This window comes from Thalassophryne amazonica, chromosome 10, assembly GCF_902500255.1.
Source record: "Thalassophryne amazonica chromosome 10, fThaAma1.1, whole genome shotgun sequence".
NCBI classification, from domain to species: domain Eukaryota; kingdom Metazoa; phylum Chordata; class Actinopteri; order Batrachoidiformes; family Batrachoididae; genus Thalassophryne; species Thalassophryne amazonica.
Window position 1 is genome coordinate 71,289,204 of NC_047112.1, and position 19,169 is coordinate 71,308,372.

Sequence of the window (19,169 nt, forward strand, 5' to 3'; positions counted from 1 at the left end):
AAAGGAGTGGCTTCAGGAAAACTCTGTGAATGTCCTTGAGTGACCCAGCCAGACCCCAAACCTGAATCCGATTGAACATCTCTGGAGAGATCTGAAAATGACTGCACAGACGCTCCCTATCCAACCTCATGGAGCTTGAGAGGTGCTGCAAAGAGGAATGGACAAAACTGCTTGTGGCAACTTGTGGCATCATATTCAAGAAGACTTCAGGCTGTAATTGGTGCCAAAGGTGCATCAACAAAGTTTTGAGCAAAGTCTGTGAATACTTATGTACATGTGATTTCTTAGTTTTTATTTTTAACAAATATGAAAAAAAAAATACATTTAAAAAACTTTTTCATGTAGTCATTATGGATTGTTGTGATTAGAATGTTAAGGGGAAAATTGAATTTACTCCATTTTTGAATAAGGCTATAACATAACAAAATGTAGAAAAAGTGAAGCGCTGTAAATACTTTCCGGATACACCATAACAAAACACCTAATGGAATTGTTATTAAAATATGGCAGGTACATTAGACTTATGGGTAAGAAGATGTGATATGATTTTGGTTAGGAGGGGTCAACATTCAAAGTTTGTGGCCCCATGCTAAGCCCATGTAACATTCCCTTTGAATATGTGTGTGGCATCACTTTACGCTCTGAGCACATTGGATCTAATTGCTAAAGTTAATGAGATAACCTGGAGTTTGAATCAGTGTGATGCCAGATATGTTGTTACCATTTTAATTCAGCTGCATTTTAATGTGCATTGCATCTGGTTCTGCTGTGGTCAATTAAATTTGAAATCTGATGTAATTTCCTGAGGCAATTTTGATGCTGATTTCATTCATGTCAGGTTAGTTTCAGTCCATATCTCTGCTATTAAAAACTAATATATATGCTCTTTGGGTTTAGCCTAGGAGCTGTATAGGTCACTTTCACCTTGGCTCCAAACTTTGATTTCTATTAGTTGTGGCATGTAGTGTTGAGATGAAGCAGTTTTACTTGATTGTTGTGTTGTTTGTGAAAGAAAAGGAGTGTGTTAATTTATCCAGGCATGGATCTTCCACCCCAACTACCAAACTTTTGCCGGACATTGTTCTTTAGCCTCGAGGGGCTGACCTGACACACCTAATTTTGTAGTGAGCAGGCCAATCCAGTGTCTCTTATGCCAGTCAATGTGGCGGCGTCAGCACTGAAGATCACATGGCGGCACGTAACATATGAGGTCTGTCAATAAAGTATAGGTCCTTTTTATTTTTTTCAAAAACTATATAGATTTCATTCATATGTTTTTACGTCAGACATGCTTGAACCCTCGTGCGCATGCGTGAGTTTTTCCACGCCTGTCGGTGACGTCATTCGCCTGTGAGCACTCCTTGTGGGAGGAGTCGTCCAGCCCCTCGTCGGAATTCCTTTGTCTTAGAAGTTGCTGAGAGACTGGCGCTTTGTTTGATCAAAATTTTTTCTAAACCTGTGAGACACATCGAAGTGGACACGGTTCGAAAAATTAAGCTGGTTTTCAGTGAAAATTTTAACGGCTGATGAGAGATTTTGAGGTGATACTGTCGCTTTAAGGACTTCCCACGGTGCGAGATGTCGCGCAGCGCTCTCAGGCGCCATCGTCAGCCTGTTTCAAGCTGAAAACCTCCACATTTCAGGCTCTATTGATCCAGGACGTCGTGAGAGAACAGAGAAGTTTCAGAAGAAGTCGGTTTCAGCATTTTATCTGGATATTCCACTGTTAAAGGAGATTTTTTTTAATGAAAGACGTGCGGACGGATTGCAGCGTCGGCTCGCAGCCGCTGCGATACTCCGTCACAGGAAAAACACCTCTGTTGGAAGCCTTAAGGACAAGTTGGAACATGTCCAGCTGTTAAACAATTTCTCATATACTCACTCCACTGAAAGCCATCAAAAGCCGCCTGGATTTTACAAATGGTTATCAACACGGAGGTGTTTTTCCTGTGCCGCCGCACCTGTGCCGTCCGCACGTCTTTCATTAAAAAATCTCCTTTAACAGTGGAATATCCGGATAAAATGCTGAAACCGACTTCTTCTGAAACTTCTCTGTTCTCTCACGACGTCCTGGATCAATAGAGCCTGAAATGTGGAGGTTTTCAGCTTGAAACAGGCTGACAACGGCGCCTGGGACCACTGCGCGACGTCTCGCACCGTGGGAAGTCCTTAAAGCGACAGTGTCACCTCAAAATCTCTCATCAGCCGTTAAAATTTTCACTGAAAACCAGCTTAATTTTTCGAACCGTGTCCACTTCGATGTGTCTCACAGGTTTAGAAAACGTTTGATCAAACAAAGCACCAGTCTCTCAGCAACTTCCCAGACAAAGGAATTCCGACGAGGGGCTGGACGACTCCTCCCACAAGGAGTGCTCACAGGCGAATGACGTCACCGACAGGCGTGGAAAAACTCACGCATGCGCACGAGGGTTCAAGCATGTCTGACGTAAAAACATATGAATGAAATCCATATAGTTTTTGAAAAAAATAAAAAGGACCTATACTTTATTGACAGCCCTCGTGTATTGAGCTGTGGTGAGTCCGGTGGTGCAAGCAGCTACTGTTATAAAGAATTTTAAATGTGCACAGAGTTGGATTGTTGGACGCCATTCAAATGTTTCCAATGCTTTGGGGGGTTTTTTGGGGGGGGGACAGAAAGACAAAAAAGAAGACAGAGAGAGACAAGACACATTGATCTAAAGTGGTTTAGTCCTTACATCACTGTGAGAAGCACTCTTCAGCCTCCCCTGGAAAGAGAGGATGTGGTTAATATTTCAGGCAGAGCTCAGGACCTTGCAGCGTGACGTGCTGCCAACAAGGGCTCTCATTGGTTAGGACACAACATGCAATCAAAGTGCACGTTTTTCCCCATTACCAGTCACAGCCAGTGAACCGATAGTATCATTACTAAAAACAAGCTCTTATTCTGCAAAGCAACAACTGCAGATTCTGTTCTACTCTGAAAAAAAAAAACCAAACAAACAAAAAACAAAAACAAAGATGATAAAATGCTGGGAAAGTAAAATGGCAAATACATGATGATTTACTTGGAAAAACAATTGTTTTTACTCCCTCCACCAAGGAGGTTATGATTGGCCATAGACTTTTTTTTTACATAAAAAATTATTGGAGATGCTGATTGTTGTAAGAGAAATAACCCATTTTATTTCACAGTTTTCACAGAGATCCAGGGGTGAAATAGTGATTTTCTTTCATCTTATTTATGCAAAAACAGGCTCATATCCATTGCTCTGGAAAAAAATGTATGACAAACTCTTACAAACATCAAGTGATTTATGACAGAGCGCTAAACATTAAAGAAAAAACAGGAATAAATCAATAAACATCTTCTGATTACACTTTAACCTGTAACATGTCCCATAGTTTGACTAGAACATCGTACTGCTCACATCATTATTCATTTGTAGTCTTTGTGGCATCGAGCTGCACAGCCACAAAACTCTTCCTGTTTTGAACTAGTCTGTTTTTATTTTTGCACATGCAACTTCAATCAAATGGTCTTTAAGTGACATCATCATCATCATCATCATCTATTTTATTTGAGCAGAGGATAAGAAATACAGAAAACAGAAAAAAAACAGAAAACAATTTAACAATAACATAAAAAACAAAAAACTGAATTTACTATTAACTCAGGACATTGAATCTGCTCAAAAAGGAGTGGGAGGAAGAAAACTTATTTAATCCCACCCCTTTATTCAAATTTAACATAAAGTGCATAGCTGCTTCCCGTCAATTAGATAGAAAATTAAGAAAATAATACATTTAAATACTTGTAAATTCCCACAATAGATAACAACAGCAGCAAGAAAACAATACCAATATAATAAACAAGCGACAAGCACATACCAACAACGGTAAGAAATCAACGATACCAGTTACGGCAAAGAAAACAAACATATGATGCTCATACCAACAATGGTAAGAAATCAACGATACCAATTACGGTAAGAAAGCAAACATATAAAAAACATACCAACAATGATAAGAGACAACAATACCAATTATGATAAAGAACCAAACATATGAAAGAAAGAAACATATAATGCACAAACCAACAATTGTGATACAGAGTCATGAGCCATGAATGTAAAATGGCTTTTATTGTTAAGTCTCAATCATTCTATACCGATCCCAGACCCTCTGTTTATAATGTGACTTGAATTCATGAATGTTTTGGCATTGCTTGAGTCTGACGTCCAAACCATTCCATAACTTTGCTCCACATACAGACACACAAAAAATTTTCCGAGTGGTTCTAACTTTTAATAATGTGAATTTGGCAAAACCTCTAAGATTATGAGCACACTCTTTAACTGAGAAGAACTTTAGAATGTTACTTGGCAGTGACTTGTTAAATACCTTGAATAGAATCTGTAATGTAGAATATTTTACAAGATCATGAAATTTAAGCAATTTTGATTGCATAAAAAGATTACTGCTATGTTCTAAAAATCCAACTTTATGTATGATCCTTATTGCTCGTTTTTGTAGTATAAATACTGGTTGTGTTGAACATTGATAGTTGTTACCCCACACTTCAACACAATATGTTAAGTATGGGAGAACTAAGGAACAGTATAATGTACGGAGTGCATTATGATCAAGAAATTGAATGAATGAATAAGAAACCTTATTCATAATAGAGAGGCTTTTTGAAATTTTCATTTTTATGTGTCTGATGTGGGCTTTCCATGTTAATTTACTGTCTATTATTACTCCTAAAAATTTGTTTTCAGCTAAATTTTCAATTTGGACACTGTCTATGCATATTTGTAATTTAGATTTAACCTTATAATTACCAAATATCATTGCTTTTGTTTTATTTAAATTTAATGATAATTTGTTACTGTCCATCCATTTTTTTATTTTACTTAGTTCGTCATTTACAGTATTTATAAGTTCATTATAATTGTCACTACTGTAGAATATATTTGTATCATCAGCGAATAATATTAGTTTCAGTGATCTAAATGCATTAAAAATGTCATTAATATACATATTAAACAATCTGGGACCCAACACATAGTGATGAAGAAAATAAATGAAATGAATGTGAAACAGCATGCATAAAATCTGTGGCACAGTTTGATTAAAAACAGACTAATGTGAATTCCTCACATGTTGAATTTTGATGTGGATCCAGATAAAGATCCAGATCTAATTTATTCCATGTCCTTGGCTCCAAAGAGGAATGCTCTTTTGCATATTGTATAATGTAAATTGGAACAGTGTTCCTTTATTAATTAAATCTTATTTTCCATTGCACCAAGAAAAAGAACTGCAGAACACATGAGAGGAAAGAAGCGTTGTGGCTGCAGTTACTGCTTATGCTTCTCTGATTAAAAGACAAAATGGCAACGCAGGTTTCACTAATGCAAAAAAAAAAAAAAAAAAAAAAAACTGCAGCAAATCACAATTAAACAGAATCCTGCCGCTTCATGTGAGTCACACATGGAGAGTAAGTACCGGAATCTGGAACTGGATCCTTGGTTCATGGGAAATCCAAAGTTCTCTCTCCCTCTCTCTCAATCGCTTTCTCTCGCTGTCATCAGGGAATCACCTTGAGTCCTGGATGGCAACCATCCAGGCAGACAACCAGTCCATTCCCACATATCTAAAATAACCATCTATTTGCCGTAGCCAGGTGAAATGTGGACGCCCCCTTGGCCTTCTCCAGATTCTGTGGTCCTTAACACTCAGGCACAAATTCAGATTTGTGCACCCAAATCTTGTTATTTCAAGTAATTAATGAAATTTGCTGTACAATCATCCCATCATGGCAAAAGAACAGTTCAAAGACATCACTAAAAGCCCAAAATTACCATGACATTCATGCCCATAATGAGTGTATGTAAACCTCAGAGCACATCTGTATGAAAATTCAGTAAGGTATATCTTATATATTATATTACAATTCTAAGGTGGAACTATGCTAGTATACTTAGGTATATTTAAAAATCTAAAAAAGGAAGAGTAAAATAGCAGAGTAGAAAAGAGTAGAGTAGAGCCACTTAGGTGCCTGGTCTTGACAACCAGGGATGGTTCTGTATGTTAGTGGTCGCCCGTTCACTGTGCTCACTAAGGGAGGCAAACACTGAGATATAAATACCCTCTGGCCACCCTGTGGGATATGATAGTTATGAGGGAACATTTGAACCCTGTGTCTTTGTGGGATGGTACCAAACTGGGAGGTGGCTACAGAGATAGCAATTAATTATTATTATTATTATTAAATTTGATGTAATTACAAAGTTCATATATGTTAAATGTCAGGAGTACACAAACATTTTGACAGCACTGTAATATGAACATTTTATACTGGATTATCACTGCCATATCACTTGTGAACAGTTTTCCTCCCTATGTGCATAAATGAGCATATTTTAGTTGCAAAGGAATAAGAAGAGAAGCTCTCAGTGTAACATGTAGGGGTGCCGAAAAGGGGAGAATAAGGAGAAGGATTCTAGGAGCCCATGGTAACATGCAATAACATCACATCATTGTAAAAAACACACACACTGGCATCCAGCTATCTGGATGGATCGTGAGAACCAATATTAAACGGGAATCGCTCCGTGATTGGACAGAACTGAAATATTGATTCGCAGAGGGATGGGACAGAGCAGTGTGATTGTCTGTCTGCAGAGTAAATTGTGCAGAGTTGCATGTAATGCAGTGAATATATATATATATATATATATATATATATATATATATATATATATATATATACAGTCCCATTTCAAACAGTTAAATAATTTCTACTGTGATAGAGTAGGAAGGATTTTTGCATGAACTGCAGAGGTACAGTGCATCTAGAAAGTATTCACAGCGCTGCACCTTTTTCACATTTTTTATTTTACAGCCTTATTCCAAAATGGATGAAATAAATTTTTCCTCACAATTTTACACAGAATACCCCATAATGACAATGTGGAAAAAAGTTTTTTTTTTTAAAGATTCATACAAATTTATTAAACATAACAAAACTAAGAAATCACATGTACATAAGTATTCACAGCTTTTGCCATGAAGCTCAAAACAGAGCTCAGGTGCATCCATGTGATTTCTTAGGTTTTTTATTTTTAATAATTTTACAAAAATTTGAATTAAACAATTTTCATATTGGCATTTTGGGGTGTTGTGTGTAGAATTTCAAGGGGAAAAAGTATTTCTTCCATTTTGGAATAAGGCTGTAGCATAACAAAATGTGGAAAAAGTGAAGTGCTGTGAATACTTTCCGGAAGTAGTGTAACTTAACTCTGCAATATTTACTGTGTGGTCAGCGCTGATGGAAGGCTAAATGTTATGTTGCTGACATCCTTAATAAAGCTTCCACTCTATCTTCTGTACCGCTGGTCCGATCTTCCAGCACTGATGCAACCAGCAAAACTGAAAATGTCAAATAACAATATACCATTGCAATAATAATAATAATAATAATAATAATGAGTGGTCATTAAATGAAAGTCATTTTTGCCAAGTACATCACAACTACATCTTTGAAACATTGTATTTCAATACCAAGGTTAGTTACTTTTCTTTCAATAAAGGCACTGAAAAATGGGCATCAGCTCCAATAAGTGAGACTGTTAATAAAAAGCTTTGCCAACCTCAAAAAACAGGTAATGTAGCTCTTTGAATTCCAGAGAGTAGTATTGTTAAGCAGCATTATCATTCCTATTCCTACCACTTAATGTAAGAAAACATGCACTGCACATTCTGGCAAAAAATATAGTTTTTGCACTTCATTTTGTTGTTGCTGTTGTTGACACCATCAACACAAACCAAGTCACTTGTAATAAAAAGCATTCTGAGAGCAGCAGTACAATAATAAATAAACAATAAGAACTGGACAAACCAACATGACTGCTCTGCAAAGAGAAGACTGTACCGCCAAATAGACTGGATGCAAGCAACAAAGTTCAACGGTCAGTTGGGTTTAGGTTGGGTTGGGTTGGGGGAGACAGGACACAGTATCAATGGGGTGTAAAGGGAAGGGAAGGGTCAAAAGAATACCGAGAGATCTGTCACCCCACCAGAGTCCCAGTTTGTTCACAATGCATGAGAAGAAACAAGGAAACAAAGGGTCTGAGAGAGGAGCACCACTTCCTGGTTGAGGAGAGTGTTAAAGAGAAGAGAGACAACAGACAAGGGCACTGATTGGTGCATGTCGTTGAGGGAGGAGGGACTGATCAGAACCAGTCGGGAATGCACCATGCGTCTGTCTTCTCTGGGAGAGACAATTAGAGGAGAGCTGGCACAGCTCAGAGCGTGAGGAGGCGGAGGACGTGTTGGGAGATAAGAACAGGGGAGACCGCAGCCACATTTAGCAGAGCACCAACCACCGAAGACGAACACACACACACACACACACACACACACACACACACACACACACACACACACACACACACACACACACACACACACACACACACGCACACACACGCAGGAGTGCTGTACTTACAATCATCTGTGGAAGGAGAGCGGTGGGAGCACAGTGATCACAACAACAACCAGAGAGAGGGGTCAGTCAAGCTGCAAAGAGCCCCACATCAAAAAACAAAAGAGCCCAGAAAGACGTGTGGCTACATTCAACTCCACAAACCCTGCTCAAAGTTATTATGGAATCAGCACACATACAGGAGGAGGCCCACCCAACGCCGTGACGTGAATAGTAAATAAAAGATATGAAAGGATTTTTGCTTACTCGTTGAGTATTCTGCTTCTGTGAAACATCAAACATCCGTACTTCAAAGTACACGAACTGTACTTCTTCTGCATTTTGCCGTATGGACCAATGCCACACAAGGCACTTAAATGCACATTGGGAGCAACTTGGGGATGAAGGAACTTGTCCTGTCTGACATAGAATCAAACTGAGAAACCTCTGATCACAAGCCTGCCTCTCCAGACCATCACCTGCACCCAACAAAATACATAAGACCCTCTAAATTAATGGCCTGATGTTTTTCAGATCAAGTAGATGATTAAAATTATGGGATCTCCTCGTGTGTACTTTGCATTTTTAAAAGAAAAACCAGGGCAAGTAAAAAAGAAAAATAAGCTACAGTTAAGAGTTTGCTTACAGACCTTAATGAGCTGTTGGACTTGGCTAATTGAAGGGAAACATGGTGCAGACAGTGGGGACCACGATTATAAAACTCTCCTCATGAGAGAATCCAGCATGAGATGTTGGTTGTTTCCGAGTCAGCTGTGTCAAAAATTTAGTGTAAACAACATTGAAAGGTTATAAAAAGAAACCATTCAGGCAGATCAAGGAAGAGGTCAAAGCATCAGCAAAATTCCATGTACTTTAAAAAGAAAAATGCAAAACAAACAAATGAAAAACAAGTCTACGTCATTGTTCATGTTTCTGGTGTTTAGTTCTGATCTTTGGTTTTCTCTCTCTAATGTTGTCTCTGTGTTATATTTCTTGTGTTCTTTGGTTTGTCTCTAAGTTATTTATTCCTCAATTTCTGTTGGTGATACTCTCCTATTCGTGTGCTTTTACTTTAACATCTGCCCTGTGTTTGTTTTCAATGGCTTTACTTCCTGCCCACAGGATTCTGGTTTCCTGTGCCCTCTGACTTCCACATTAATTGTTTCATGCACTATTCAACCATCACCAGCCACTTCACTCCATTGACAGTTTCTTTGTGTCTTTACTGCTCTAATCTTTATCTCCTGTGTTTGATCTCCAGTTACCGACCCTTGCTGTTTGGTATGACTACTCTCGGTGTGTGTTGACCCTCTGCCTGTCCTCCTGGTTCACCCATTTGCTTAATTCCTTCAAGGACACTGTTTGTGTCTCCTGGACTGACTTCCTGTGTTTACTGACCTCCTTCCTGATTCAGTGTAACTTATCTACTTGTTGCCATGCAGAGAGATTTGTTGTCTGGACTTGTACTTCTTTTGGTGCTGTATTCCACAGTTTTATCTGTTAAAAGTAAAAGCACTGAACTACAGCGTGTTGCTGTACTCTGGGGTCCTCGGTTGTGCTCAGCCAATTACATCGGGTGCATATAGGAGTTAATATTTGCCACAGATTTGCCCATGAAAAGGCTCCACCCATAATGCTGATCTTGAGAAAGCTGCAACCAGGTTGGTGGAGAATATTGTTTGTGAGTGAAGTCCATGACTCAAAAAAATTAGGCTGCCAAAAACAACCAAGGCCAGTAACCATTTTCCGACATTTGTAAATAAGTGCTGGCCTTGGCTGGAGAAGTAACATGGGATGGACTGGTGTCCCATTCAGGGTGAATTGGTGACTCACATCCACTGCACATTATTTCAGAATAAGCAGGGTTTGTTTGTTGTTGGGATTTTTTTGTTTATAATTTCAAAAAGATTTTCATGTACTTGATCTGAAAATTAAAATTCCATAAATTAAAATAATTAACTGTAATTTCTTTGGGGTATGTTTCACAGAGCCAGAATTTTAATCTACTGAACAAAAACTGTTTTGCATCGTATCTGTGATTTATTTGCTATGAAGTAAGGAAGCTGAGTGAACATCCTCCACATGTGGATTCTGATTTCTTATTGTTTGCCAGAGGTTGTACAATTAGAGTAGGTAAGTCACTTTTTTTATTTTCCCACTCGGGGTCACCACAAGCGATTTGTGAGTTGGCACAAATTTTTTTTTACGCAGGATGCCCTTCCTTACACAATGTGGCAGGGGTGGGGTTTGATCCAGGAACCTTCCGCACAGAAACTAAGCACATTCACCACTTGGCCACCACCCCCTTAGGTTGTACAATTAGAGAACTGAGAAATATCAGAAAATATTCTGATAATATTCTGATATTATCAGAATATTTTCTGATAAATGCTACAGCTTTACAAGTCACAGTAAAATAATTTTATTTCTTAAATTGTTACAATGAGATTTAAATAGTTTACCCAATTTATTTTGTTATATTTATTGGTATCTTAAAAACATAATAAAGCCAAATATACTTTGGGATTTAAAGTTATATCATATTTACCTCAAAAAGGTAAAAAAATATTGCAAATGCTCATATTTTGCACAAATCTGCCACATATGCTTGAGCTTCTTTGTAAAGCAACTTGTAAGCACCACAGATATTTGACTGTGCTTATAGAATGTACACTGGTCCAAACCAAGTTTTGCCCTGACTCATTTTAGACTTCTGTAACATACGTTACAAATGTCCATATTTGGACACCCGACTTTCATTTGCCACTGTGTCTTTAACAGAAACATCAAACGATAAAACGTCCAGTCCAGCTGCTGTAGCTTTTGCACACGTTCACAGCTGGTGCTGAATAAAGGTGGGCCAAATGCTTGACAATGATATGAGGCTCTTTTTTAAATGACCAAACATAAATAAACATAAAAATATCCACCATAAAAAAAAAAATAAAATAAAAAAAGCTGTTTTTTTTAAATGTATGCTTAGCTTTGAGAAGATGATTTAATTCCAGGGCAACATTTTTCATTTCTTGTGAGTTTGGCTTTAATCAGTAATTCATTCAAATAAATGTGAGTAAAGGCACCTTGACACTTGCGTTATATAAAAAATTAATTTCGTAGCAGATTAATCATTTGTTCTCAGAATGTGGCTGATGAATCCACCTCTAACCGCTCCGGAATCACAGAGGAATTTTCTACAGCTGCTGCTGTTCTCGTGTGCATCATGACGCGGAGAACGCATTTGGAATTGTCTCAAAGGTAATTATATGTAATGTATATATTGTAATGGCTTGGTAAAACAGTTGCATTTTCATTCCTTCTTATGAGTATCTGTAAAATTATTTTTGTTATAGATTTAACATCTTGTCATAATTGTTCAGATGAGCTGCGCTGTGATGCGCTGTGCTGACACACAGTGTATTTGAATTGTTTGTGCAATGTTCACGTGTTGTTCACAAAATGAATGCGTGCCAGAGATTTTGAACATTTAAAAATTTTCTTTGCGCACTTGCACGCAGCCATGCACAGTTTACAACGGTTGACAACGAGTTTACTCTCTGGCACGGCAGAGTGTGTGCAAGTGCGCAGATCAAATTCATGCAAGTGTCAAGTTACCTTAAGCTTGAGCTGATTTAGAGAATGAGATGGCGCCTTCCTTTTTTTACATGCTCTTCATTGTTTCGATGAATGAGGGCGTTAAAGCTGAATATACAGGGATCAGTTGACACAGGTGTGAAGCTAACATGGCACAGTCTTACATAAGATGATGATCTTAAATCATGCAAACACAAGAAATCTGCCTGTATATCTCTTTTCCTCACTCCCAAACCTACCTCTGCATTTGTGGAGCATGTTCGATACCCTTCTGCATCCGTCTTTGGCTACAGTTATCAGTTTATTTTGCGTTTCCACGAAAATTTCACAGAAGCATTCGCATGTATGCAGTCACAGTTCAGGATGCACAAAGGCTTTGGGTGCATGTACTGATGGTAAACGAGTGTGTTAATTAAGCAGTACTCTCATGGCTTTGCAGGAATAGTGAGCGTGTATGTGTGCGCTCACTGTTTGGTCTGTGAGTGGCGGCAGAACGATGGTTTTCTCCATGGTGTTCATCACCAGCTTCCACAACTCCTTCAGCACTCGCTTCAGCACAGTCTTCTCACAGATCTTAGCGAACAGCGTCAGGCTGACAGGAAGGGACATGAGAGATGAATAATGAACAACAGAAAGAGGCCAATGCTCTACTTCTGAGAAAACAACACTGAAGATGAAGAAAAGATACAACAAAAGAGAGTGGCATCAAGAAATCCAAAGGCTTCTCAGAAAACAGAAAAAAAAGATTTTTCTACATTGCTATGAGTTCATAGTGTTTTCTGTGCAGGTTGAATAGAGAACTTTGTCACGTGTGTCTGTGGAAACAGGCTATAATTTCAGCATTTGTATGTTTGTTCTCTCGACTTCTCCCACATCCTGTGGCTGATTTTCACAGAATTTTGTATGTGGATGAAGGCCAATCCTGCACTTGCCCTTCAAGGGTTTGTTTTAGCATAAGAAAAGATAGCTGGGATCAAAATCAAGAAATTTGAATTTCAACCCAATTTGGACCATACCTGGCAAAAATACTACATAGGTGGATTCTGGAAATGACCTGGCATAGTCAACCAAAGGTCAAGGTCATTGGGTGAAGCTCACACTGGGGTTAAAGATCATATTTCCATGAGGCAAGGAGCTGTGTTTACCAAGAAATTCTATCCTAAACAAGGTGATCACATCCGCATTGATTCTATACTTGCCCTAACTATCTGCCATAGCCCTTTGAATCATCATGCTCACAGGTGGTATTGCCTTGTTAGAAGAATTTACACCTAAATTAGGAAATCATACTGGTCACTCATTAGTGTCCAGCTCTCACTACTATACAATAAGGTAGGAAGCACCAGGGCACTAAAGACTTGGACCTTTGTTCTCGTGGAAAGGTATTCACACTCCAAACACCTCAATCCAATGACTCCATGAGTCCATAAGCTCTTTCCGGGAATCTGTCAGTCTCAAAGGCAGAGGACCCAGCAACATGAATGTCACTACTGAAATACAGTAAGTGAATGTCTCTACAATCGAATACACATTTCTGATGACCAGGAATTCAATGAAAGCCTGGATCTTAGTCTTGATCCAGTGTATCTGCTAACTCAGACACCCCCGTTCCTTGCTGAGCTTTCTCAAGTGTTGCAGTCAGGACATGCATTACTTTCAACAACATCACATCATACGAGGTCTGTTAGAAAAGTATCTGACCTTTTTATTTTTTCAAAACCTATATGGATTTGAATCTCGTGTGATTGTTGCTGAAGTTGTTGCTGGGAAAACGTCAGAGGCAACTACAAGTTTGCTCTAATGAAACTGATGAGATAAACCCTGTGTAACCCAAGTGATATATTTCTGTAGCTTCCAGGTGAGAGTCAAACATCAGACCCACAAGACCAAATGCCCTACCACGTCAGCTGAAGGGGAATCCCCCCACTAGCCAAGCTAGGAGTATCATATTTCAATCCAGATTTCACATTGCTACAAACCTCCCCACCATGTTTTGACCTCATCCTGAGGTCGTAAGCACCTTCAAAGATGCAGAATCTCCGGTGACTGGTCAACTGTCACTGTGATATATGCAGTGGTGTAGTCTACGTGGAACGCAGGTAGACGCCGTCTACTCACCTAAAAAGACCCGGAATTTCAGTTTACCCAGTTCAAATTGCCCCGAGGAACGTGACGGTGTCAATAAAATGAGTGCTTATTGACTGTCATTTTATTTTCTCCCTTTAAAAGACAGCCATCAGGTGTCCATCACTGCAGAGTGCACAGTATGTGTCCCATCCCCATTCCCCCCCCGCACTCGCTCTGCTAGATAAGAGTTTTAATTGGCTCATAGATAGATGGGGGCTGGGCTACCAGCTAATCAGCGCGAAAGCCGCACACAAACAAGAAGAATGCTAGAGAAAGTATCTATGGTGATTATTACGTGAAAAAATGAAAAGAAAACAGGCCTTGGTTTTAGATTTTTTGCGAAAACGTCCACCTGCTGCTTCAGGGCCGATTGATGAAGTTTGCACCCTGAGTGGAGATAAACCTGGCGCTGTCTGTATTGCTGGTAAGTGGGCTACGACAGCTAGTTTTTTATTTGTTCACTAAGCTAATGGGCCTTAAAATGGTCTAAAAAGCATTATTTTCAATGAGACGCGTTGTTTTTTAGATGCGTCAGAAGCGTTGCGTCAAAAGCCGAACTAAACCGACGCTTCTGACGGGAGCACGCATTGCCGCTTGTCGGCAGTCTGACGCATCAAAGTTCAATCCAAACCAACTTTCGATGCTCTGAACTGTGACGTACCTTTGCATTGTCCAATAGGAACGACACATCGGGCCAAAACACGGAAGACTAGTGGCAGAAACCACTGATCTCTACAAAACAAAGGTGTCACAGGATTGCTCATTTATGGAGCAGTTTTCTGAATAAAAATCCTTGGAAATGTTTTTGTTGTTGCTTGTTACCTCAGAATTTGTGATTACTGTTAAAAAAAAAAGTTTAGAACACTTGTAATTAAAATAGCTAAATGAATCAATAAATGGTTCTTTAGAAACCTTTCATCTGTAAATTAAAACCACCTGTTATTTCAGATTAGATAATTTCTTGTTTAACATAAGGAACCTCAGACATTTATTTTTAGACAAAATAACATGGAAATTTGTACATTTTTTGTAAGTCTGGTGTTGTGAAAGTGTTGTGACACGGACCCACAACAGGGGGCGTTAATGAACGGACAATGGATAAGCCAAAAAGTAACAATTTAATGTTGTGAATCACACAATGACGTACAGACAATAACAATATAGTGACTGTCAATCATACACCAGGTGACGTGTGGGCAGGCTCGACGATAGAAGACGCCTGGCGAGAGAGAAGCCGGATCCACACAGCTTCCACCACCAACGGAGCTGAAGAACACCGGAGCCGCCAAGCCCTGCGCCCCAGGTGGCCGCTGTCTTCAGCAGTCAGACCCGGTACTGCTGGCAGAGAACAGAGACAGTCCAGATGAGTGTGAGGTCACACACTCAGTAATCCCACAGTCAGTGTTCAATAAAGGAGGGAAAACCTCCACCTCCAATCACACACTCGTGCAGCTCCTGTTTAAACCACTTATCTGGTTTGGGGTGTGAGGCGAAGCCGTCGCTGTCACACCAAACGCCAATCCCACAGATAAGGCAGAACACCACAGGATAACGGCTGCAAAAGAAGTTCAGATTATCACTCAACGGTTTGAGTCAACAGAGAAATTACCTGAATGGTAGCTGATTTCTCGGCGGGGAGGTGGAGTTGCAGTCCGGCCTTTATGGTGGTGGTGATGAGTAGTGGATGAGTGACAGCTGGTACGGATGATGAGTGACAGCTGTCACTCCTGGTCGCTCTGACGCCCTCTCGTGCTTGAAGCCCGCACTTCAAGCAGGGCGCCATCTTGTGGTGGTGGGCCAGCAGTACCTCCTCTTCAGCGGCCCACACAACATCTGGTAGATTATTTATATCTCATTTCAACCAGAAAAACAGACACTGTAAATAAATACAAATGTTTATTATAAATGCAATAGGAAATAATTTAACAATGACTGCAGTGATTGTAAAGTAGGATTTCTGTGACATAAATCTCATGATGAATTTTTTAATGGTCATTTCAACTTGTAATTTTGCCAAAATATGTAACTGCCTTTAATGTTGTTATCAGGACAGAGTCATTTCTAAAATATGAATTTGAGCACAATAAGTGGAGAGCTTCTACTTGTGCAAATGTCTTTTGACTTTGATTCGTGGACATTTTTAATGATCTGTTCATTTGTTGTTAAAATATAAAATGAAACAGCTTTTTAAAAAATAATAGAGTTTTGCCCGTAATCTACAGATGTCTCTTGAGCTTGAGTCCCGTTGGCTATTGGATAGTGTTGTTGTGTGGGCCGCTGAAGAGGAGGTACTGCTGGCCCACCACCACCAGATGGCGCCCTGCTTGGAGTGCGGGCTTCAAGCACGAGAGGGCGCCAGAGCCACTGGGAGTGACAGCTGTCACTCTTCATCAGCACCAGCTGTCACTCAGTCAACTCATCACCATCACCATAAAGGCCGGACTGCAACTCCACCTCCTCGCCGAGAAATCAGCTACCTTGGAGGTAATTTTCTCTGCTGACTTAAAACATTGAGTAATAATCTGAACTTCTTTGCAGCCGTTTTCCTGTGGTGTTTGCCTTATCTGTGGGATTGGCGTTTGGTGTGATCAGCGATGGCTTCGCTTCACACCCCAACCAGATAAGTGGTTAGACAGGAGCAGCACGAGTGTGTGATTGGAGGTGCTCCCTCCTTACTGAACACAGACTGTGGGATTACTGAGTGTGCGTACTCACACTCACCTGTGCTGTTTCTGTTCTCTGCCAGCAGTACCAGGTCTGACAGCTGAAGACGGTGACCACCTGGGGACCCAGGACTTGGCGGCTCCGGTGTTCTTCAGGTCCGTTGGCGGTGAGGGCCGTGTGGGATCCGGCTCGGTTGTGGACGGGCGTCTCCTATCCTCAAGCCTGCCCACACGTCACCCAACGTGTAATTGACTGTAGTCCCAAACTGACTGTTGTCTGTTTTCCGTTGTGCACAATTTACAACATTAAATTGTTACTGTTTGGCTTATCCATTGCCCGTTCTTTTACGCCCCCTGTTGTGGGTCCGTGTTCCTACACTTTCACAACAAGTGTAGTTTTAAAATGACTGGAATTGGTAAGTGGCATACTCTCTGGTATTAGTTGCATGGTTGTCTTCATACTATACTTTTGTGCCACTGATTTGGCCTACAATGTTTTTGTCATGGGTTGAAAAGGTTTCTGCAAAGTAAAGCATCTACCATATTTTCATTGTTGTATGTGAATTTTCTGGGAGCGAGCTTCTGTCCTTCAGCCTAGCTGCTGTTTAATGGAACTTAACGTATACTAATACTAGCTTGTTTATACTGGGTAGGTTTCCTTATGGACCACAAAGCCTACAGGTTCCAGTCCCCCGTCTGGACCTGATGATGGACTGTCAACTTCAACAGACATTGTGGTAGAAGGCGTGAGGCTCTGCAGCCAGTGCATGCTCGTGTGTGTTCTGTTTTGTTTTTGTTTATGCGTCTAAACTGTACACAAACATGGGGCATGCGGATTATATGAAGGGTGAATCTTGCAGCTGCTGAATTTGGCAGTACAGGCTCATATCCGGTACTAAATAGAGGGAGGAAAAGTGAACTCTTGCAATATACTTAGTTGAGAGGCGATAATCTGCTCCTTATTATTGTTAAGAGAACTTTTCTTTCTTAATAACAAGGAGTCACAGTCACTTTTTTTTTGAGTGACTGTGACTTAAAGTTGTCTTATTTACTGTTAAACAATACACAGTAGAATAGAATAGAATAGGCTTTATTGTCATTGTACAAGTGATACAACGATCTGGCTGGATTTAAACATTGTTTATTCCTGGTTTATGACCTGATTAAATTTCTTTGTTAAATTAGGTTTTCAGATGCCAAAAAATAAATGTATTTGATCTTTGTATTTTTTAATCACTCTTTTAGATTTACTGTTGTATACTGTATTTTGCAATTAGTGCAAATTACTTATTTACATTCTGACACATTTCTCACATTTATAGTGGCAAATATAGAATATAAATGATCAGATGGAAAGTATAGATCTATTTGTTGTTATGGTGTTAAAAATGTTAATAACCGGGGGCGCATACGCACGGGGTTGATGACGGGCAAAAAACACAGTCTACCCACTTCAAAAATGTAGACTACACCACTGGATATATGTATGAGACAAATCCACTACCAGGCCAACCAAAGGGGAATCTGTTGCAAGCCAAGTTAATGGGAACATATTTCGGTCTAGACTTCCACCTTGTAACATTAAGAAAATGTAAAAATCACAGATTGAGACCTAGATTTTAATTTATGGAAATATAATGCAGAAAGGAAGTCATTTTGTATTATTCAGTCCTAAAATTATGCCCAGTTCAATAAATTTTTATTCAAGAAGGTCATGCATGAACAAATAATTTTGACTATTTCACATTTTTCCAATTAAATTCCCTCAAATTTTCATGCTACCCCCCTCCCACCCGGTCAACGTATCGAGTCACACAAGAGTCACCATCCATCTATACAGCTAGCAAAACCCTGATAAACCAGTCACAGGAGCAAAATGTGCTCAGCCTCCATTGTGTGCCCATATCGCTGCAGATTCACTCTGAGAAACGATAGCTATTTATGCTAATCTGATCATTCGGCACCATTTTAAATTACCTCCAGATACAATAGCTGGTATTTTGGAGTTTGCCAAAACTGGTTTAAGAAGGTAATAAAATAATAAAATGTGAGGCTCTGTTGGGAAAACTGAACCATTTTCCAAATGAGCAGGTTGCCTCACTTGCTGTCGAGGAACTCCATGATTGGTTGCAGGACGTTGTCAGCATCTTGGGCCACGCTGCTTGCATTGCCAACATTTGAGGTTCCTTTCACCTGAGCCAGGATGTCACCCATCTGCTTCACATTCTCCTCAATGTGTGGCTGGAAACTACAGAGGTGGAGTTGAGGAAGATTTAAACTGAGACTGTATCTATCTGTATAGTTCTGCATGAAGGTGT

At 39.7% G+C, this 19,169-nt stretch overlaps 1 protein-coding gene across 1 annotated transcript in view; it reads right to left on the minus strand.

The window, feature by feature from the left end:
- unc13a (unc-13 homolog A (C. elegans)) overlaps positions 1–19,169 on the minus strand; it is a 181,271-nt gene that overhangs the window by 23,794 nt on the left and 138,308 nt on the right. The window contains 2 exon segments of the mRNA XM_034180245.1: positions 12,530–12,653; positions 18,953–19,099. Coding sequence (XP_034036136.1) covers positions 12,530–12,653; positions 18,953–19,099 — 271 coding nt within the window.